At 38.7% G+C, this 15,908-nt stretch overlaps 2 protein-coding genes across 2 annotated transcripts; both read left to right on the top strand.

Annotated features, from left to right (window-relative positions):
* The first annotated feature begins 1,996 nt into the window (after positions 1–1,996).
* LOC103443087 (7-deoxyloganetin glucosyltransferase-like) lies at positions 1,997–7,048 on the top strand. The gene is made up of 3 exons (XM_029108768.2): positions 1,997–2,261; positions 6,282–6,483; positions 6,607–7,048. The coding sequence occupies exons 1-3, from the start codon at positions 1,997–1,999 to the stop codon at positions 7,046–7,048; spliced, it is 909 nt and encodes a 302-aa protein (XP_028964601.2).
* Positions 7,049–7,561: 513 nt separating this feature from the next.
* On the top strand, positions 7,562–9,210 carry LOC139188143 (7-deoxyloganetin glucosyltransferase-like). Its single transcript, XM_070805284.1, has 2 exons — positions 7,562–8,015; positions 8,214–9,210. Exons 1-2 carry the CDS (start codon positions 7,562–7,564, stop codon positions 9,143–9,145), a joined length of 1,386 nt encoding a protein of 461 aa, XP_070661385.1. The 3' UTR covers positions 9,146–9,210.
* Positions 9,211–15,908: the final 6,698 nt, after the last annotated feature.

Genomic DNA, 15,908 nt, shown 5'->3' with positions numbered 1-15,908 from the left:
GTCCTCGCCCGGCACCGCAGTCCACGGCCTCAAGACACTAGCCATTTCTCCAGATCAAGCTTTCTGAGTCGCACTCGCAGCAAGCTCGAGAATCGTAGCAAGCTCGGGAATGGCGATTGTAACCTCCACTTCAACGCCTGGTTCAATTGTGATGGAAATACTTTGCTTGATAACATTAGGTGAGCTAAACAGGTCGATAGCCCTCTTGTGGACCCACAACTCAAATCTATCCCATGTGTTGGTACCTTCACCACATGGGGACTTCCTGGTTGTAATGTTCAGGACCTTGGATAGACATGGAGACTTCCCTATAAACCAGTTTAGTTTCCAGAAGGGGAAGTCAGGCAATACCACTAGAGGTTGACCTTGGGTGAGTCTTCGGGTGAGACGGGAGCGACCTCCGTCTAAAAGGGATGCTTCGCAGTGATCTCAGACCTTCTATTCCCAAACAGTCTCCAGCTTCATCCCCTCTGCTTCTCCTTAAATGCCATAACTTTGTACGCAAAGCTCGTCGATGACTTCAGCTTGAAGGCGGCGCGGCGGTGTGCGAATTCAGAGGTGGGAGAGAGGATCGAGCTCTGAATCGTCCGCATAGCCACCACCTGCACCATTTAAGAGAGAGAGGAGATAGAGAGAAAATAGAGAGGGAGAGATTCGGGTTTTTGGCGGGGGTTCTGAGAGGACAATGGTAAGGGTGAAGTGACTGGCCAGGGGATTTAAAAGAACGTGAGGGAGGTTGTGAAAGTTGCCACTACTTTTGGCGGAGGTTTTGAGGCGCCAGAGAGAGAGACAGAGAAAAGAGACAGAGAGACAAAGAGTTTGGAAGGGCTTTGGTTTTCTTGGGTTTTTGCAGATCCACGGTGGATAGTGGTGAGGTTGTGAAGGTTTCACGGTGGTGAGATGAAAAATTAAGAGAGAAATGTTGATGCCCACAGACGGCGCCAAATGTTGATGCACAAAACTGGATGGGTCTTGGAACAACGTAAATCCGACCGTGAATCTGCAAGAAAGTAAAGAACACAAGATGTATCGTGGTTCACCCTAATGTTTGGGCTACGTCCACACTGATGTTGATTGTATTTCTCTCTAACTGTATGTATGGATTACAAGAGTGAGGAGGCCCTCAGAGAAAGAAAGAGTTTGAGAGAACTTCTCTATTTGTGAGCCTTGTGGCTTTGTATGTGAGGATGAGAGCTTCGTAATGTGAGAGTGAGGCTTCAGGTTTGTGAGGGTGAGGAGGCCCTTTTATAGAATAATGGCTCTTCACTTATTACATATTTACCCTTCCATTTATTACATAATTACATTTGAGTCCCCCAAGTATTTATACGAGGTCTAAATACGGAGGCCCTAAGTATGGTACAAACAAACTTCTTTAAAATCCTAATTGAATACACTCAAATTTCTAAGGATTTTAATAAATTATCTTAAAATCCTGATTGAATATATTTGAATTTCAGATAATCACTTAAATTTCTAGTTGAATACCCCTAAATTCATTAAAAGAATTAAAACCCTTCAAAATACCAATTGAATTATCAATCCTTAAAACCCTGACATATCTTCTGATACAGCAAAATACTCCCAATTAGTGCAGGAGAATCCATTTGGAATTTCTTCCAACCCTCTCACCTCAACCTCCACATTTTTCAAAGCCGCCAAGCCCTTCCCTTCATTTTCAGAAGCTCACCTGCATGAGCTGCAATATAGCTCAATTGCAAAATCAAAAGGTTCAACTGAAACTCCTCCCTAATAGGTTTTTCAAATTTTCTCATCCATCGAAATTTTAGGGTGCCATCTCGGAATCCTGGCATTACAGATTGCAAAGGGCAAAACCCAGAAACAAAAAGCTTGAGAATTTACTTGCTGCGATTAAACAATGAGAAAATGATTCTCCTACTTCTTATACTTGAATCCACTGGGTGCTCTGCCATCAGAGATTTCAAGGGTGCCATTTCTTTCTCAATTCAAGTTACGCAGTGCTTCAGAGATTACAATGGTGCCATCTCTTTCAAGTCGACCCAGATTCAAGTATTCTCAGCGGAGGAGCCAGACCCCCTTCTTCGAACACTGCTTTGTGAATCACGAAGGTGACGTTGAGCCCACTGTTTCAGTGCTCAATGGGTTTGTGGCATTCACTCGCTATGGCGTAAATCTTTGTGTTCGCAGAAGGCAAAACTTAGAGAGAAACCAATGGGTCTCTGTTTTGATTCTGTTGGAGATTAAGCTTGTTGCAGAGATGAAGATTGCTTGGATGTCAAGTCTTATGTAAAGCTTTTAGTGTTTTGTTCTTAGTTAGAGTAAATTGTAGCAATGATCTTTTAACTTCATCAATTTGAGCAATGGTTCCTCACTAAAAATTCATTATCATTAATCCCTTAACTCATCAAAACGTGCAGCTATGGTTCCTCAACTAAAAATTCATTATCATTGGTCCCTCAACTTTAATCCAACTGGAGTGGTCCCTCAACTTTAGCCTAATTGGAGCAATGGTCCCTCAACTTTAGCCCAATTGTAGCAATGATCCTTCCAACATAACTCATTGTGACAAAATTCTAACGAAGTTGACAAAAATGACCATAGCTACACGTTTTGATGAGTTGAGGGATCCCAATTGTAGCAACGGTCCTTCCAACAATGGTCCTTCCAACATAACTCATTTTGACAAAATTCTGACGAAGTTGACGAAAATGACCATAGCTACACATTTTGATGAGTTGAGGGACCCCAATTGTAGCAATGGTCCTTCCAACATAACTTATTTTGACAAAATTCTAACGAAGTTGACGAAAATGACCATAGCTACACATTTTAATGAGTTGAGGGACCAATGGTAATGAATTTTTAGTTGATGGACAATTTCTCCAATTTGATTAAAGTTGAGGGACCATTGCTATAATTTACTCTTAGTTATAACATGAATGTGGATGCAAATTTTCTCCTCCTCGATCTCGGACGATTTTGCACCTACAAAACAACTAGCACCTTAGGTTAAGGCCAAAAGCCTCACGCGCCCACGATGAACGGGGGGGGCTTTGCCCGAAGAACCTCCGATGCCAAAGTTAGAATTTTAGAGAGAAATAGTGTTTAGAATATTTGAGATTTTTTGCAAGAGGTTTGGAATGAATTTTTGGTGAGAATAGGTGCCTATTTATAGAGTTAGGGCTTGACCAATTTTGAATAAAAGTAACCAGCCACTAAAGGTTTTTTGTGGGGTTCAATTTCATGTTTAATTAGCCAATTTATTGGCTAATTAAATATGAAAAGAATAAATGGGTGGTTATAAAAATGAATGACTAATTTAATAAGGAAAATGGGAAAGGTGAGGATGGGAATGGTGGTGGCCGGTTTTGACTATCAATTAGGGTGATTTTATTGACTATTAAGGATGATTTTAGGAGATATGGTAGGTATATATTATTTAGCTAATTGATTAGCTAAATAATGAAATAGAAAATACTAGGTTTTGGGAAATACCTTATAGAAAGGATTTGATGAAAGAGGTTTTTAATTGTTACCTTTTTTGGGCACTTTTGACTTGATTGAAAGATGATTGCCCGCTGCTCGCGCGTAGGAATCCTGGTATGCCGCAAGGGTATTTTTGTTCTCTTTTGTCCAAAAGTCCACGTGTCGCCTAGTGAATATTTTTTGCTCCACAATGAACACTCAGCTGCAACGCACGACTAAGATTAAAATATCTTAATGACTTGTATTGTGCCACATGTCTTTTCTGTTAGAAGGTTTAAGTGAAGCTTGTGCTGCTCAATGGGGTTTGTTACTCATAGGGTCGTGTGAACCGTTTGAAGCTTAACGGCTAGATTCTCTTCGTGTATTCCTTCACACTTCTTGTGTGAGTGAGTAATGATTCAATACAATCCAATGCACTGCGAGCAATGAACTCTCTCAGCAAGTTTTCTGATAATTCTTCCTGCTTGCTTTGTCAAATTTTCATACAACTATTTTCCAGTTTATAGAATGCAAATTTACAAAATCAACAGATTCTTTGATTTATTTATTACATGATTTCTGCAGAGAAAAACTAGATATGTCCAGGATCAAAACCCAATTTATATTAAGTTTGTTTCAAGTAGCCTACTTTGGCTCTTCATTCGTCTCTCAATTTTCTTTCTATTTTACTCATCTTTGTGCTGAAACCACTTTAGATGGTTACTTATTGGGTTTCAAAAGAACTATTTTCTTATATAATTATATCTACCTTTGAATTTTCAAACAAACTAGTTTTCACGTGTTCGAACCATAAACATTTATGTCTACTGTATATAGTTTCGACTATATGAAATAAAAGCATATGTCTGTAGGCACTATTTTTAGTGTTGATAAAGCTTTTATCTATCAAAAAGGCATCCTCACCGTCTTCTATCTATTGAACTCGAAGTTTTTGATCATCTATAAAGCTCAACTGCATGCAATTACGCGATTGCAAATCGAATATGAGTTCCATGAAGGTAGGTGATAAGCCTCACACCGTATTCATATTGCTTCCATTTCAAAGCCATATCAAGGCAATGCTGAAATTAGCAAACTCCTCCACGATTGAGGCTTTCACATAACCTTTGTCAACACAGAGTTCAATACAACTTTCTTAAATCTCTCGGACGCAACTCTCTTGATGGCTTGTCTGACTTCCATTCTGAAACAATTCCTGATAGCCTTCCAGAGTCAGATGCAGACTCCGCCCAAGACTCCTTTTTGCATTGTGATTCTGTATAACAAATTTCTTGCCTCGTTTCGTAACCTTGTAATAAAACTCAATGACATGACAACTTCCAACATTGTTAATCCTCCAGTGTCTTGCATTGTTTCAGATAACCTCATGACGTTGACTATCACGGCTGCTGAAGAATTTAGACTCCCTATCGTGCTGTTCTTTACTTTACCTGCATCTGCATGCAACTTAATGAGATCTAAACACTATTCTGCTTTGGTAGAAAGATGACTTGCATCACTGAAAAGTAAAAATATTGAAGAATTTCTCTAATTTTAATGATTCATTGCTTGTTTATTACATATGACTTATGAATATGATTACTCCGGTGTTATAGATAAGAGCTGTTTGACAGATGATAGATTGGATTCCGGAAATGAAAGCTATACACTTAGGTGTGTTTGTTTCCCTTCACTAGCCCTCATTGGACTGGACTAGACTAATAGTTAGTCCAGCCCATGTTTGTTACTTCACGGGACTAGCTTTAACGGGAGTAAGCCGGACTCACCTCGACTAAGGACCGTGCTAGACGGGCTTAGCGAGAGACATCGCGAACCATGGGACTAGCTAATCCCTTCGATCGGGACTAGCTAATCCCTTCGATCGCTCTCTGCTCGCGTCCTCTACTCTCCTCTCTGCTCGCGTTCTCTCCCTCTCCTCGTCCCCAACCCTGAATCATGAACAAAGACCTCGATTCGAACTTCAATCGGAGAACTCACGAGCTCCGTCGTCCGATTCACCTCTGCTCAGACCAAGCTCATCGGTCGCGCCCTCCGACCTAGAAAACAGAGATATGAAGAACTTGGCCACAAACTGCATCTTTGTCCTGTCCCACCTCATTCCCGCGGCTAAGGAATAAAAGCAGAGAAACAGACGACCACCACAGCCCACCTCATATATCCGAAAGAAACAATTCACATGGCATTGGCTCTGAACATCATAATCCCCCACACCACAGCTTTAAGCCAAAGCACTTCTCTGCCCTCTCCCAGAAAGTCCTCGAGCCCTCAATTCCAAAATAAATACAAAGTTTCAGCTCGCTCCGTTACCCGCAGCTTAGCACCCGCTCCATGCCATTTTCTTTGAGGCAAAACAAAATAAATACAAAGTTTCAAACTTTAAAAAATAAGAAGGAGGCCAGAGTAATTTGAGGTGGATTGGAAGAAAAAAGGGAGATGGGAGAAGACAGAGGTACAGAGAAAGGAGAGGTAAACAGTGGGCGGAGAAAAAGAGAGGTTTAGACAGAGAGAAGATGTCAAACAAAGAAAAAAGAGTTGAAAGAAGATTATTCTAGAAAGAAGAAAAAAGGTAAAATATTATAAAATATTAGTATTTGATTAAATTTAATAATAAAATATTAAAAGATATAGATTATATAATATAATACTAAAGTCCTGCATTTTAGTCCGACACTGCATCAAACGCTTCATTAAATCAGTCCAGCTTAGTCCCTGAAACTAGTCTAGTCCGAGATAACCCGGTGCAACAAATGCACCCTTAAGGGCTCTCCCCTACTGGTATAGTGACATCATCCTTAACTTCACCTTTGAAGCAGTGGACAGAGCTCATAAAGCTTCAACAGTTGTTTTTCACACTTTTGATGCATTGGAACGAGATGTTTTGGGTGCTCTCTCATCTATGCTTCCGCTTGTTTATGTCATTGGCCCTCTCCAATTACTTCTCAATCAGATACCGGAACACCCTTTGAAGCCTATGGGATGCAGTTTATGGAAAGAAGAAACCGAGTGTCCCCAATGGTTAAACGCCAAACTCTGTTATTATGTGAATTTCGGCAGTCTAGCAGTGATGACACACTAACATGTTATTGAGTTTGGCTGGGGACTTGCAAATAACAAGCATCCCTTCCTGTGGATATTTAGGCCATTCTGGTCAGTGATTTTGCCACCTGAGTTTGTGGCTGAAGCCAAGGAAAGAGGTAAGATAGTAAGTTGGTGCCTGGAAGAGAAAGTCCTTGACCACCCATCAGTTGGAGGATTTTTAACACACAGCAGCTGGAACTCAACAGTTGAGAGTTTGTCTACTGGAGTGCCTATACTCTGTTGGCCACTCTTTGGTGACCAGCAGACAAACTGTTACTTCACTTGCAACGAAAGAGGCAGTGGCATGGAAATCGATAGTAATGTCAAGAGAGATGAGGTGGAGAAGCTTGTTACAGAATTAATGGATGGGGAAAGGGGAAAGAAAGTGAAAATTAAGGCCATAGAGTGGAAGAAACTTGCAGAAGAAGCCACCGGTCCACATGGTTCTTCATCCAAAAACTTGGACAATTTGGTGAATCAAGTGCTCTTAAATAACAGCTAGATTGCGTTCTCCGTATAAATTTTAGTCTTAATAACTAGCGATGTACTGCACAACTAGTTTCTGTTTGCCCCCTGTTCAATTTCCCGGTGAAAATTACACAGATTTCCTATGTTGGAGTTAATTGTTTAGAAGCTAGCGCAAGTTGATGTTGCAAAGATTTAAAAAAAATCCTTGTGGTTTATAATCTGATTAGGTCATAGAAAAGACACATGAATGAGCCAAGAGGATAAGCTGTTATCATATATGTGCTAAAGAGATTAAAATCCTTTGGTAGTAAGACATTTTCAACTGCCGGCTGAAAGAGCAAAATTACAAAGAGCAAACCCAACCCATCCGTCCATTACTTATCGGACTCATAGTCATCTGTTACAAAGTAGACCAAAATATATATGCAGTAGTACTGTCTTCCAGTAGAGATACACACAATCTAATATGAGTAGTTCCATTGCAGTAGTAGGTTATAAGCCTCATGCTGTATGTACTCCACTTCCACTTCAAAGCCATATAAAGGCAATGCTTAAATTAGCAAAGCTCCTCCACCATAGAGGTTTTCACATAACCTTTGTCAACACCGAGTACAACCATAAACGCTTTCTTAAATCTCTCGGCCCCAACTCCCTCGATGGCTTGCCTGATTTTCAGTACAAAACAATCCCAGATGGTCTTCCAGTAAGGTCAGATACCGATGAGGATGCCCCTCAAGATATCCCTTTGCTTCTTGATTGCATCCGAAACGATTTCTTGGCTCCGTTTCGTAACCTTCTCCACAAACTCAATGACAACACAGATGGTTTTGGTAGTCCTCCAGTGACTTGTTTGGTGTCAGATGGTTTTATGACATCCACCATCACAGCTGCTGAAGAGCTTGGAATCCCTATCGCACTCTTCTTTACTTTAGCTGCAGTTGGCTTCATGGGATCTAAACAATATTCTGTTTTGGTGGAAAAGGGATTAGCACCCCTCAAAGGTGAAAGAAACGTTGAATCAATTATTGCTCAATCTATGATTAAATACTGCTTGCCAATTTTTTAAATGCCGGAGCGAATGTGCTCCCTCATATGCACCAATGTTTGAATCCCTCTCCATGCAGTTTAATTAGATTAGTTTAAAGTATATCATTGTATAAATAAAGTGATGAAATTTGTCTTATGTTGTTGTGTTGTAGATGAGAGCTGCTTGACAAATGGATATTTGGACATGGTAATAGACTGGGTTCCAGGAATGAAGGATATCCGTTTAAGGGATCTCCCGGGCTGCTTTCGAACTACAGATCCAAATGACATTGTGTTTAACTTTGCCATGGAAGCAGTGGATAGAGTTGATAAAGCTTCCGCAGTTGTTGTTCATACTTTTGATGTGTTGGAGCCAGATGTTTTGGATGCTCTCTCATCTATGCCTCCACCTGTTTACGCCATTGGCCCTCTCCAGTTGCTTCTCAATCAATTGCCGAAAGATCCTTTGAAACATATGGGATACAGTCTATGGAAAGAAGAAACTGGGTGCCTTGAATGGCTAAACGATAAGGCCCCGAACTCGGTTGTTTATGTGAATTTTGGCAGTATAGCAGTCATGACACCACAACAGCTTGTTGAGTTTGGTTGGGGACTTGCAAATAGTAAGCTTCCATTCTTGTGGGTAATTAGGCCTGATCTGGTTGTTGGCGAATCAGCAATTTTGCCGCCTGAGTTTGAGTTCGAAATCAAAGTAAGAGGCGTAATATTGAGTTGGTGCCCTCAAGAGCAAGTCCTCAACCACCCATCAGTCGGAGGGTTTTTGACACACAGCGGTTGGAATTCAACGATTGAGAGCTTGTCTTCAGGAGTGCCTATGCTGTGTTGGCCAATCCTTGCCGAGCAATACACAAACTGTTACTACACTTGCAATGAGTGGGGCAGTGGATTGGAGATTGATAGTGATGTGAAGAGAGATGAAGTGGAGAAGCTTATTAGAGAGTTGATGGAGGGAGAGAAGGGCAAGAAAATGAAAATTATGGCCATGGAGTGGAAGAAACTTGCGGAAGAATCTACAGGTCCACATGGTTCTTCATCCAAAAACTTAGAGAACTTGGTGAATCAAGTTCTATTGAGAAAAAGCTAGAATTATCCATTAGAATGTTATTAAACTTGTTGCTAATGCTGTTGTTGTGGGTAGCAGTATTTACCGTGCAGAGGTTATTGTCTCAATAAATAATAAAAATGTCACCGTCTTGAACTTCAATTTACTAACTTTAATCTTTGGACGCTTATGCACCTTCCATCCTGTGATTGCTACAATTTTGTATTTCTTTGTGGTAACTTTAAGAAAAGAAGAAGAAGATGGCAGCCAATTTACATAGTGATACATAGAAAAGATCAAACTATGATATCCGAGTTGGTTAGGACAACGTTTGCACCCAAAGTTCGAATATCTTCCCATGAGATTCGGTTAGTACCATATAGTTGAAGAAAGAGAGACTATCATAATTCTGATCATGTCTTTAACATTTTTTGGTTTTAATTAGGATGAATGATAGGATTTTTAGTATCTGCGCAAATAGGGTTAAAATCAGGTAAAATACTTTCAAGAGTACAAAGAAATTGTAATATAATCACTCATGCAAGGTCGTTATCTATCAGGATTGTTTGACTAATTTGTAATCAAACTAATTCTTAATTAATTATTTAAAACAGATTTTATCAAAGATTTGAGATTTTTGAATTTTAAGACTAAATTAACAATAAAAAGAAATTTGGAAATAATGGCAGCAAAGAAGGAAAACATTTTTTAAATTAAATCAATTATGGGAAAGACTAGGGTTTCACCATCACCATTAACAATCTTATGCAATTTTACCAATTATTTATGAATTTTCACATACATGTTTTGAATGTTAGCTTTTCCTAATGCGTATTTTCCTTGTGATGTTCAAGCGAAAACGTATATTTAACATGCAATCCGTATGTGCTTTCAGATCAAATATAAACATGCAAGACTCATTAAGTTTTGTGAAAACCCTTTGAAAAACCATGCAACCCTTAAGAGCGTGGTGTTTGCCTTAAGTGAACTTACAATTACTAATCACAAGAAGCCTTCCTCAATTTCAGGGTGATGTTCCAACCGAAATTGCATTAAATTACTTGTCTAAATATCCTAATGGTGATCAATCATTAAAATATATAGATAGTTTAGTCGCGGTGATTAATAATTCAAAGTAAGTATGCATCCATTCATAAGCAAATTAATAAAATCACATATTCATGCTACGGTTCATGGCATCACCCTAGTAAAAGGAATTAGTTATGCATACTCATAATAAAAACCAAAGAAAATATCATTAACTAAAAAAGTGTTGAAGACACCTTATAGGAAAAAAAGTCTAAAATTCTCCAAAGCTTTTGCTAAGTTAGAGAACCTTAATGGCCAAAAAGCCTTATTTATACTACCACAAATTAAAATCCCTCATAGAAAAGGCTTTCTAAAAACTAGGAAATAGAATAACAAAAGGATAACTTAAAAACACACTTCAAGTATGACTAAGAAATCTGCCCAACAGAGAAATAATCACGTTTCTGGACCTTCAAAGCCTCAAAATAGGCCCAAAACGAATCAAATTAAAGATTATAACCTCCTCTTCAAGTTCCAAGAAAGCTCAAGTCCAAAATCCATCATCTTTCAGCCCAAAAGTCACAAACAAGCTCTGTAGCCCAATCTGCCAACACTACACGCTAGGCATAATTAATTTGCCACAATCAGATGCTTCGGGATAAAATTATGAAATTTTGACACACCCGCTTGACAAACTCACGAACCCGCTCCAATTGTAATCACTAAAAAATTCCACAGTTTGATTACTTTATGCTCAAAACAAGTTTACAAGTCCTACATTGAAAACACATAACAAATCATCAAAATAATAACCAAAATATACCAAGAACAGGGAAAAATATATAGTATAAAATTGACTCATCAATGAATAAGAGCCACATGAATGAGCACGGAGGCCAAAGAGAAACTGTCACATACATACATACATACATACATACATACATACATACATACATACATATATATATATAATGTCTTAGACTAGAGATATAATCTGAGATGACTAGTTCCATAGAAGTGGTAAGCAATAAGCCTCATGCTAGAAGTAGTTCACTTCCACTTCTTTTCTGTTGAGAGTGAATCTCACATTGATGAGCAGATGGATCTTGCATGTGCTTATAAGTAGTTGGGTTACTCTCCATATTACTAATTGTGCTTATAAGTAGTTGGGTTACTCTCCATATTACTAATTGGTTTTATGGTGGAACCTCAACTTTCTTCACTTCCTAGCCATGTAACGGCAATGCTAAAACTTGCAAACCTCCTCCACCACAATGGCTTCCACATAACGTTTGTCAAACAGTAATCCTCCAATGACTTGTATCGTTTCAGACGGTTTTATGACATCCACTCTCAAGAGCTTTGGATAGTACCATATAGTTGAAAATGCTCCTAAATCATTTTATGGCTCCAATGTTGTTAATCCAAACCGAAAATGTCGCTGGTTGTAAACACTATTTTTGAGTTATTTGTTGAGTTAAAAGGAGCCTCTTTCGTTGCAGAATCTTCTCTATTTAAAGATGAAACCTCAGCTACTCAGCTCTTCCTAATAATACCAATCGTTTCCACGCTGACTAATTTCAAATGAAAAATCATGTGGTCCTTGAATGACGCTCCCTATTCCAACCAAAAAACTCTCTTTCTCGAGTTGTATGTGTACATGCATCCACGCAATCATAAAGAATTGAAATTCTTCCTTTGAACCATTTATCTGATTGTTTTTCCATCCTCATTTCCTTTTTATCGAATGCATCCATCACAGGAACTAAAGTCGTCGCTAATCCCTCAAGTTGAATTCTACCATACCTTCATACGCCTCAGCTTCAATCAAACAACCAGCTTCTCACAAACCTCAAATGCAATACGTGTCCCGAAAGAATCCATTAACTAGGGAGCTTTATTTCTCCTCCGAGTTCATCGGAAAATGAATTTGGGCAGGACCGTGGTTGGCTAAATGATAGGATGAGACAAAATCGTGATTGTGTTGTAGGAGTCTTATCAGCTTTGCTTTCGTTGCTTGTCAAATCTTTAATTTTTAATAAAAACCTCTAAGATGATTATCATGATAAAAACCATCAATAATATCTTGAAGAATTATTAAAAACCTCTTTATTCTCGGAACTACCTGACGGCCCAAAATTAGTTTTATTCAATGGTCTCGATTGCACAGGCCGATGGCATAATATTGGGAACAATATCCCTAAGCACTAAAAAAATTCTTCCAAATATAGTCGGAAGCACTTTTGGTTGTTAGAAAGTGATCTTCTCTCTACTGCACCTTAATCATGAGAAATATGTGGGGAGTTTAGAGTTTGTGATGACTGAAGAATAAGCTGGGACATCAAGTATTTGTAAGCTTCAATCTAATAAAGAAGTCCTACCCATAAACGGACTATACTAGAAACCCCTATTAGCGCACAAGAAATCCCTTAATTACACTGAGTTAAATCCGGGGTATAGCACTTAACTTGGTGCACAAGGAATGTTCATCATTAAACTCTAACCTTACCCGTTTCCTAAGTTAATGAAGCAGTACCAAAGAGGACCGAAATACTTCCTTGGCCAATTTTTCATTAAACAAACTATTGATGAGATTAATCTGCCTTCACTTGGATGTTGGTTGTATATGACAGCTGCTTGACAAAAAGATTTTTGGAACATGGTAATAGATTGGGTTCAGGAATGAAGGGTATCAGTTTGAGGGATCTCCTGTCTTGCTTTCAAATTACAGATCCCAATGACCTTGTGTGTTTACATTTCCCTTGGAAGAACTTGAAAGATTTCATGAAGCTTTAGCAGTTGTTTTGATGTATTCGAGCCAGAAGTTTTTATGACTGCCCTGTCATCTATGCCTCGGCCTGTTTATGCCGTTGTCTCTCTCCAATTGCTTCTCAATCAATTTCCAAAGACCCTTTGAAGCCTATGGGATATGGTTTGGGGAAAGAAGAAATCATGTGCCTTGATGGTTAAGCGCAAAGGCACGAAATTCAGTTGTTTATATGAATTTGGCAGCTTACTATTCCTGATACCACAACAGCTTTTGGAGTTTGGTTGAATACTTGCAAATAGTAAGCTTCCCTTCTTGTGGGTAATTAGGCCTGATGTGGTTGTTGGTGAATCAGCAATTTTTCCACCAGAGTTTGAGTTTGAAACGAAAGAAAGAGGTCTAATAATGAGTTTGTGCCCGCAAGAGGAAGTCCCGAACCCTCCATCAGTTGTTGGGTTTTTGACGCACAGCAGTTGGAATTCAACTGTTGAGAGCATGTCTGAAGGAGTGGCTCTTTATCATCCTAACTGAATGCTGATTATACATACTCAATATTTTGGCATCTGTTTTCAACATTTTCAATTTTTTGCATCTTTCTTGTTGAGTGCATCTTTGCTCACCCTCTATAAGTAGGGGTGATGCTCACCCCTCAATTGATTGCTGTTAGATTACTTTGGTTTAATTGATTTAACACACGAATCTTGAAATTTAAACTAGTTTAACTACAACCAATGGGGGGTGAGCATCTTCCTCAAAAATATACTTATTGTTGTTAGGCCGGTCTTGCCATTTCTCAATGAAAAATTAGTCGTTTGGATTTTATTCAGATAATAGTATGCTTATATAAATGAATACTAACATACGCGGATGTTCCACTTTGCTGAAAATCTTTGTGAACTGTTAGTTGATTCTGTTACAGTAACGACAGCCATTTTACCTTGGGAATTAATTCTGATCAGGTCTTTAATACTATTCTGGTTTCAAGTAGGATGATTAAGTCTGACAAAAAAAAGGCCAAATTTTTTTCTTGGTCCCTGTGGTGAGACAGTAGTTTTAATCTGGTTCCTGTGGTAAAAAGAACTTAATCATAACCTTGTGGTCAAGTCCGTTAACGATCTTAGTCCGAATCAGAATTTCTGTGAAAACTCCATCCATATGCAGGGGTAAAATGGTAAATTCCGTGCATGGTTAAAGATATTAGGAAAAACCATCTAAGCACGGCACCGACCGTCTCCCCCCATGAGACTCTCCATTTCCCCAGCCACGCCACCCACACCTTCTCCATCTATTTCCTCAACTATCCCCATATCCAACAATACATGAAACAATTAATCTCTCTTGGCATTTTCTTCCACCTCCATCTCAACCAATTGCTTCAAGGCATCACCGACAACAACTGTATATTTTTTAGCGTTTACATTCTTGGGATGAAGGCAACATTGATAATGCATTGGAGATGGACAAGCGGTATGTGGGAGAAAGTGAAGGAGGTGCAGAGGTAAGCAATAAAAAATTGGTTCACATGCTGAAGAGATTGAGATACCAGTTGAAGCTAGAATTCCTGATACTGGATAGCAAGAATCAACTAATAACAGGGAAGGTTGAGTTGGGGAAGTTCCAAATGAATGTGAAGGTATGCAAGGATTCCAAGAAACGAGAAATGAGAATGATGCAAAGACCGTTTATGAGGATATCAAACCGATTAGAGATACTGGGAGTGTTTTGGTATGCAAGAATGCGGAGAATAATTTAGCAGCGGAGAAACCAATAGGGGAAACCAAGAATGTTAATGATGTTTTAGTGGAAGAAAAATCAATGGCAGAAACAAGGAATTTGAAGCCTTTGGCGAGCAATATCACGGAAGACTAGCAAAAGCTTGTGATAAACAAAGAGGAAATAGCACAAGGAAGAATAACCGATGATACTTCTAATGAATTAGAGTTTCAGTTGATTAGAGAGAAGGAAATTGTGGTTTCAAAATGCAGATGCAAAAAAGATTGTAGATGAAAGCGGGCTTCATTTGTTTGATGAGAAGAATGAATTTGGTCAGCAAGACTGGCATGCTTCTTATGAGTGAAGGACATATTTGCCCTTAAATCTTAACGGGGATTTAATGGAAGAAAAGAGGAAAATGCAAATTGGATCAGTATTGCTAACGGACTTGACCATATGGGCATGATTAACAAGCTTTTCACCACAAGGGCTGGATTAAAACTAACGTCTCACCACATGGACCAAGAAAAAAATTTGGCCCAAAAAAAATTAGGACGATAAAGAGCCCACATGAATGAGCAGAAAGGTCAAAGAGAAATTGTCACCACATTTGCCAAAGAGAACAAAAAAAAATTAGGATGATAAAGAGCCAAAATGAATGAGCAGAAAGGTCAAAGAGAAATTGTAAACACATGTGCCAAAGAGATCAAAGTATAAAAGAGCAAACACGACCGTCCATTGTTTATTTGAATCATTGTGAAGAAAGTTGAGGTTCCACCATAAAATCAATTGACAATATAAAGAGTAGCCCAACTTACTTATAAGCCCATGTAAGGTCTCTCCTCCCATCAATTTGGAACTCATTATCAAGCCTAAAACGTGGACAACACAATAGGTGACGTGGAGCGCATGTGGCCATTTGCCTTCACACGTGGGACAACCTGCTCTAACACCATGAAGAAAGTTGAGGTTTCACCATTAAACCAATTGACAATATAGGAGGGAGTACCACAACTTACTTGTAAGCCCATGAAATGTCTCTCCTCCCATCAATATGAATCTTATAGTTTTTGCGTCCCCATCAAAGATATTTTATTAAAATCATTGAAATCTAAATCTATATAATTGTTGTATTAAATGATAGTTATTTTCCCCATCAAAGATATTTTATTAAAATCATTGAAATCTAAATCAATATAATTGTTGTATTAAATGATAGTTATTTTAGTATTTCTTTGTAAAACCGTATTCGTCCATTTTATATAATCATGTGTGCACTATCCATCTATATATAAT

This window comes from Malus domestica, chromosome 09, assembly GCF_042453785.1.
Source record: "Malus domestica chromosome 09, GDT2T_hap1".
In the NCBI taxonomy this organism is placed as follows: Eukaryota; Viridiplantae; Streptophyta; class Magnoliopsida; order Rosales; family Rosaceae; genus Malus; species Malus domestica.
The sequence above is the reverse complement of the archived record's forward strand: the minus strand, read 5'-3'. Positions and strand labels throughout refer to the sequence as shown.

What these genes read in the sequence shown, in the direction of transcription:
- LOC103443087 (XM_029108768.2), top strand. Translation starts at nt 1,997, where the DNA reads ATGGTGCCATCTCTTTCAAGTCGACCCAGATTCAAGTATTCTCAGCGG. An exon ending in GAAGATTGCTTGGATGTCAA is followed by an intron (nt 2,262 to 6,281) that starts GTCTTATGTAAA and finishes CCTTTGAAGCAG; the next exon opens with TGGACAGAGCTCATAAAGCT. An exon ending in GAAACCGAGTGTCCCCAATG is followed by an intron (nt 6,484 to 6,606) that starts GTTAAACGCCAA and finishes GTGGATATTTAG; the next exon opens with GCCATTCTGGTCAGTGATTT.
- LOC139188143 (XM_070805284.1), top strand. Translation starts at nt 7,562, where the DNA reads ATGCTTAAATTAGCAAAGCTCCTCCACCATAGAGGTTTTCACATAACC. An exon ending in GGGATTAGCACCCCTCAAAG is followed by an intron (nt 8,016 to 8,213) that starts GTGAAAGAAACG and finishes GTTGTGTTGTAG; the next exon opens with ATGAGAGCTGCTTGACAAAT.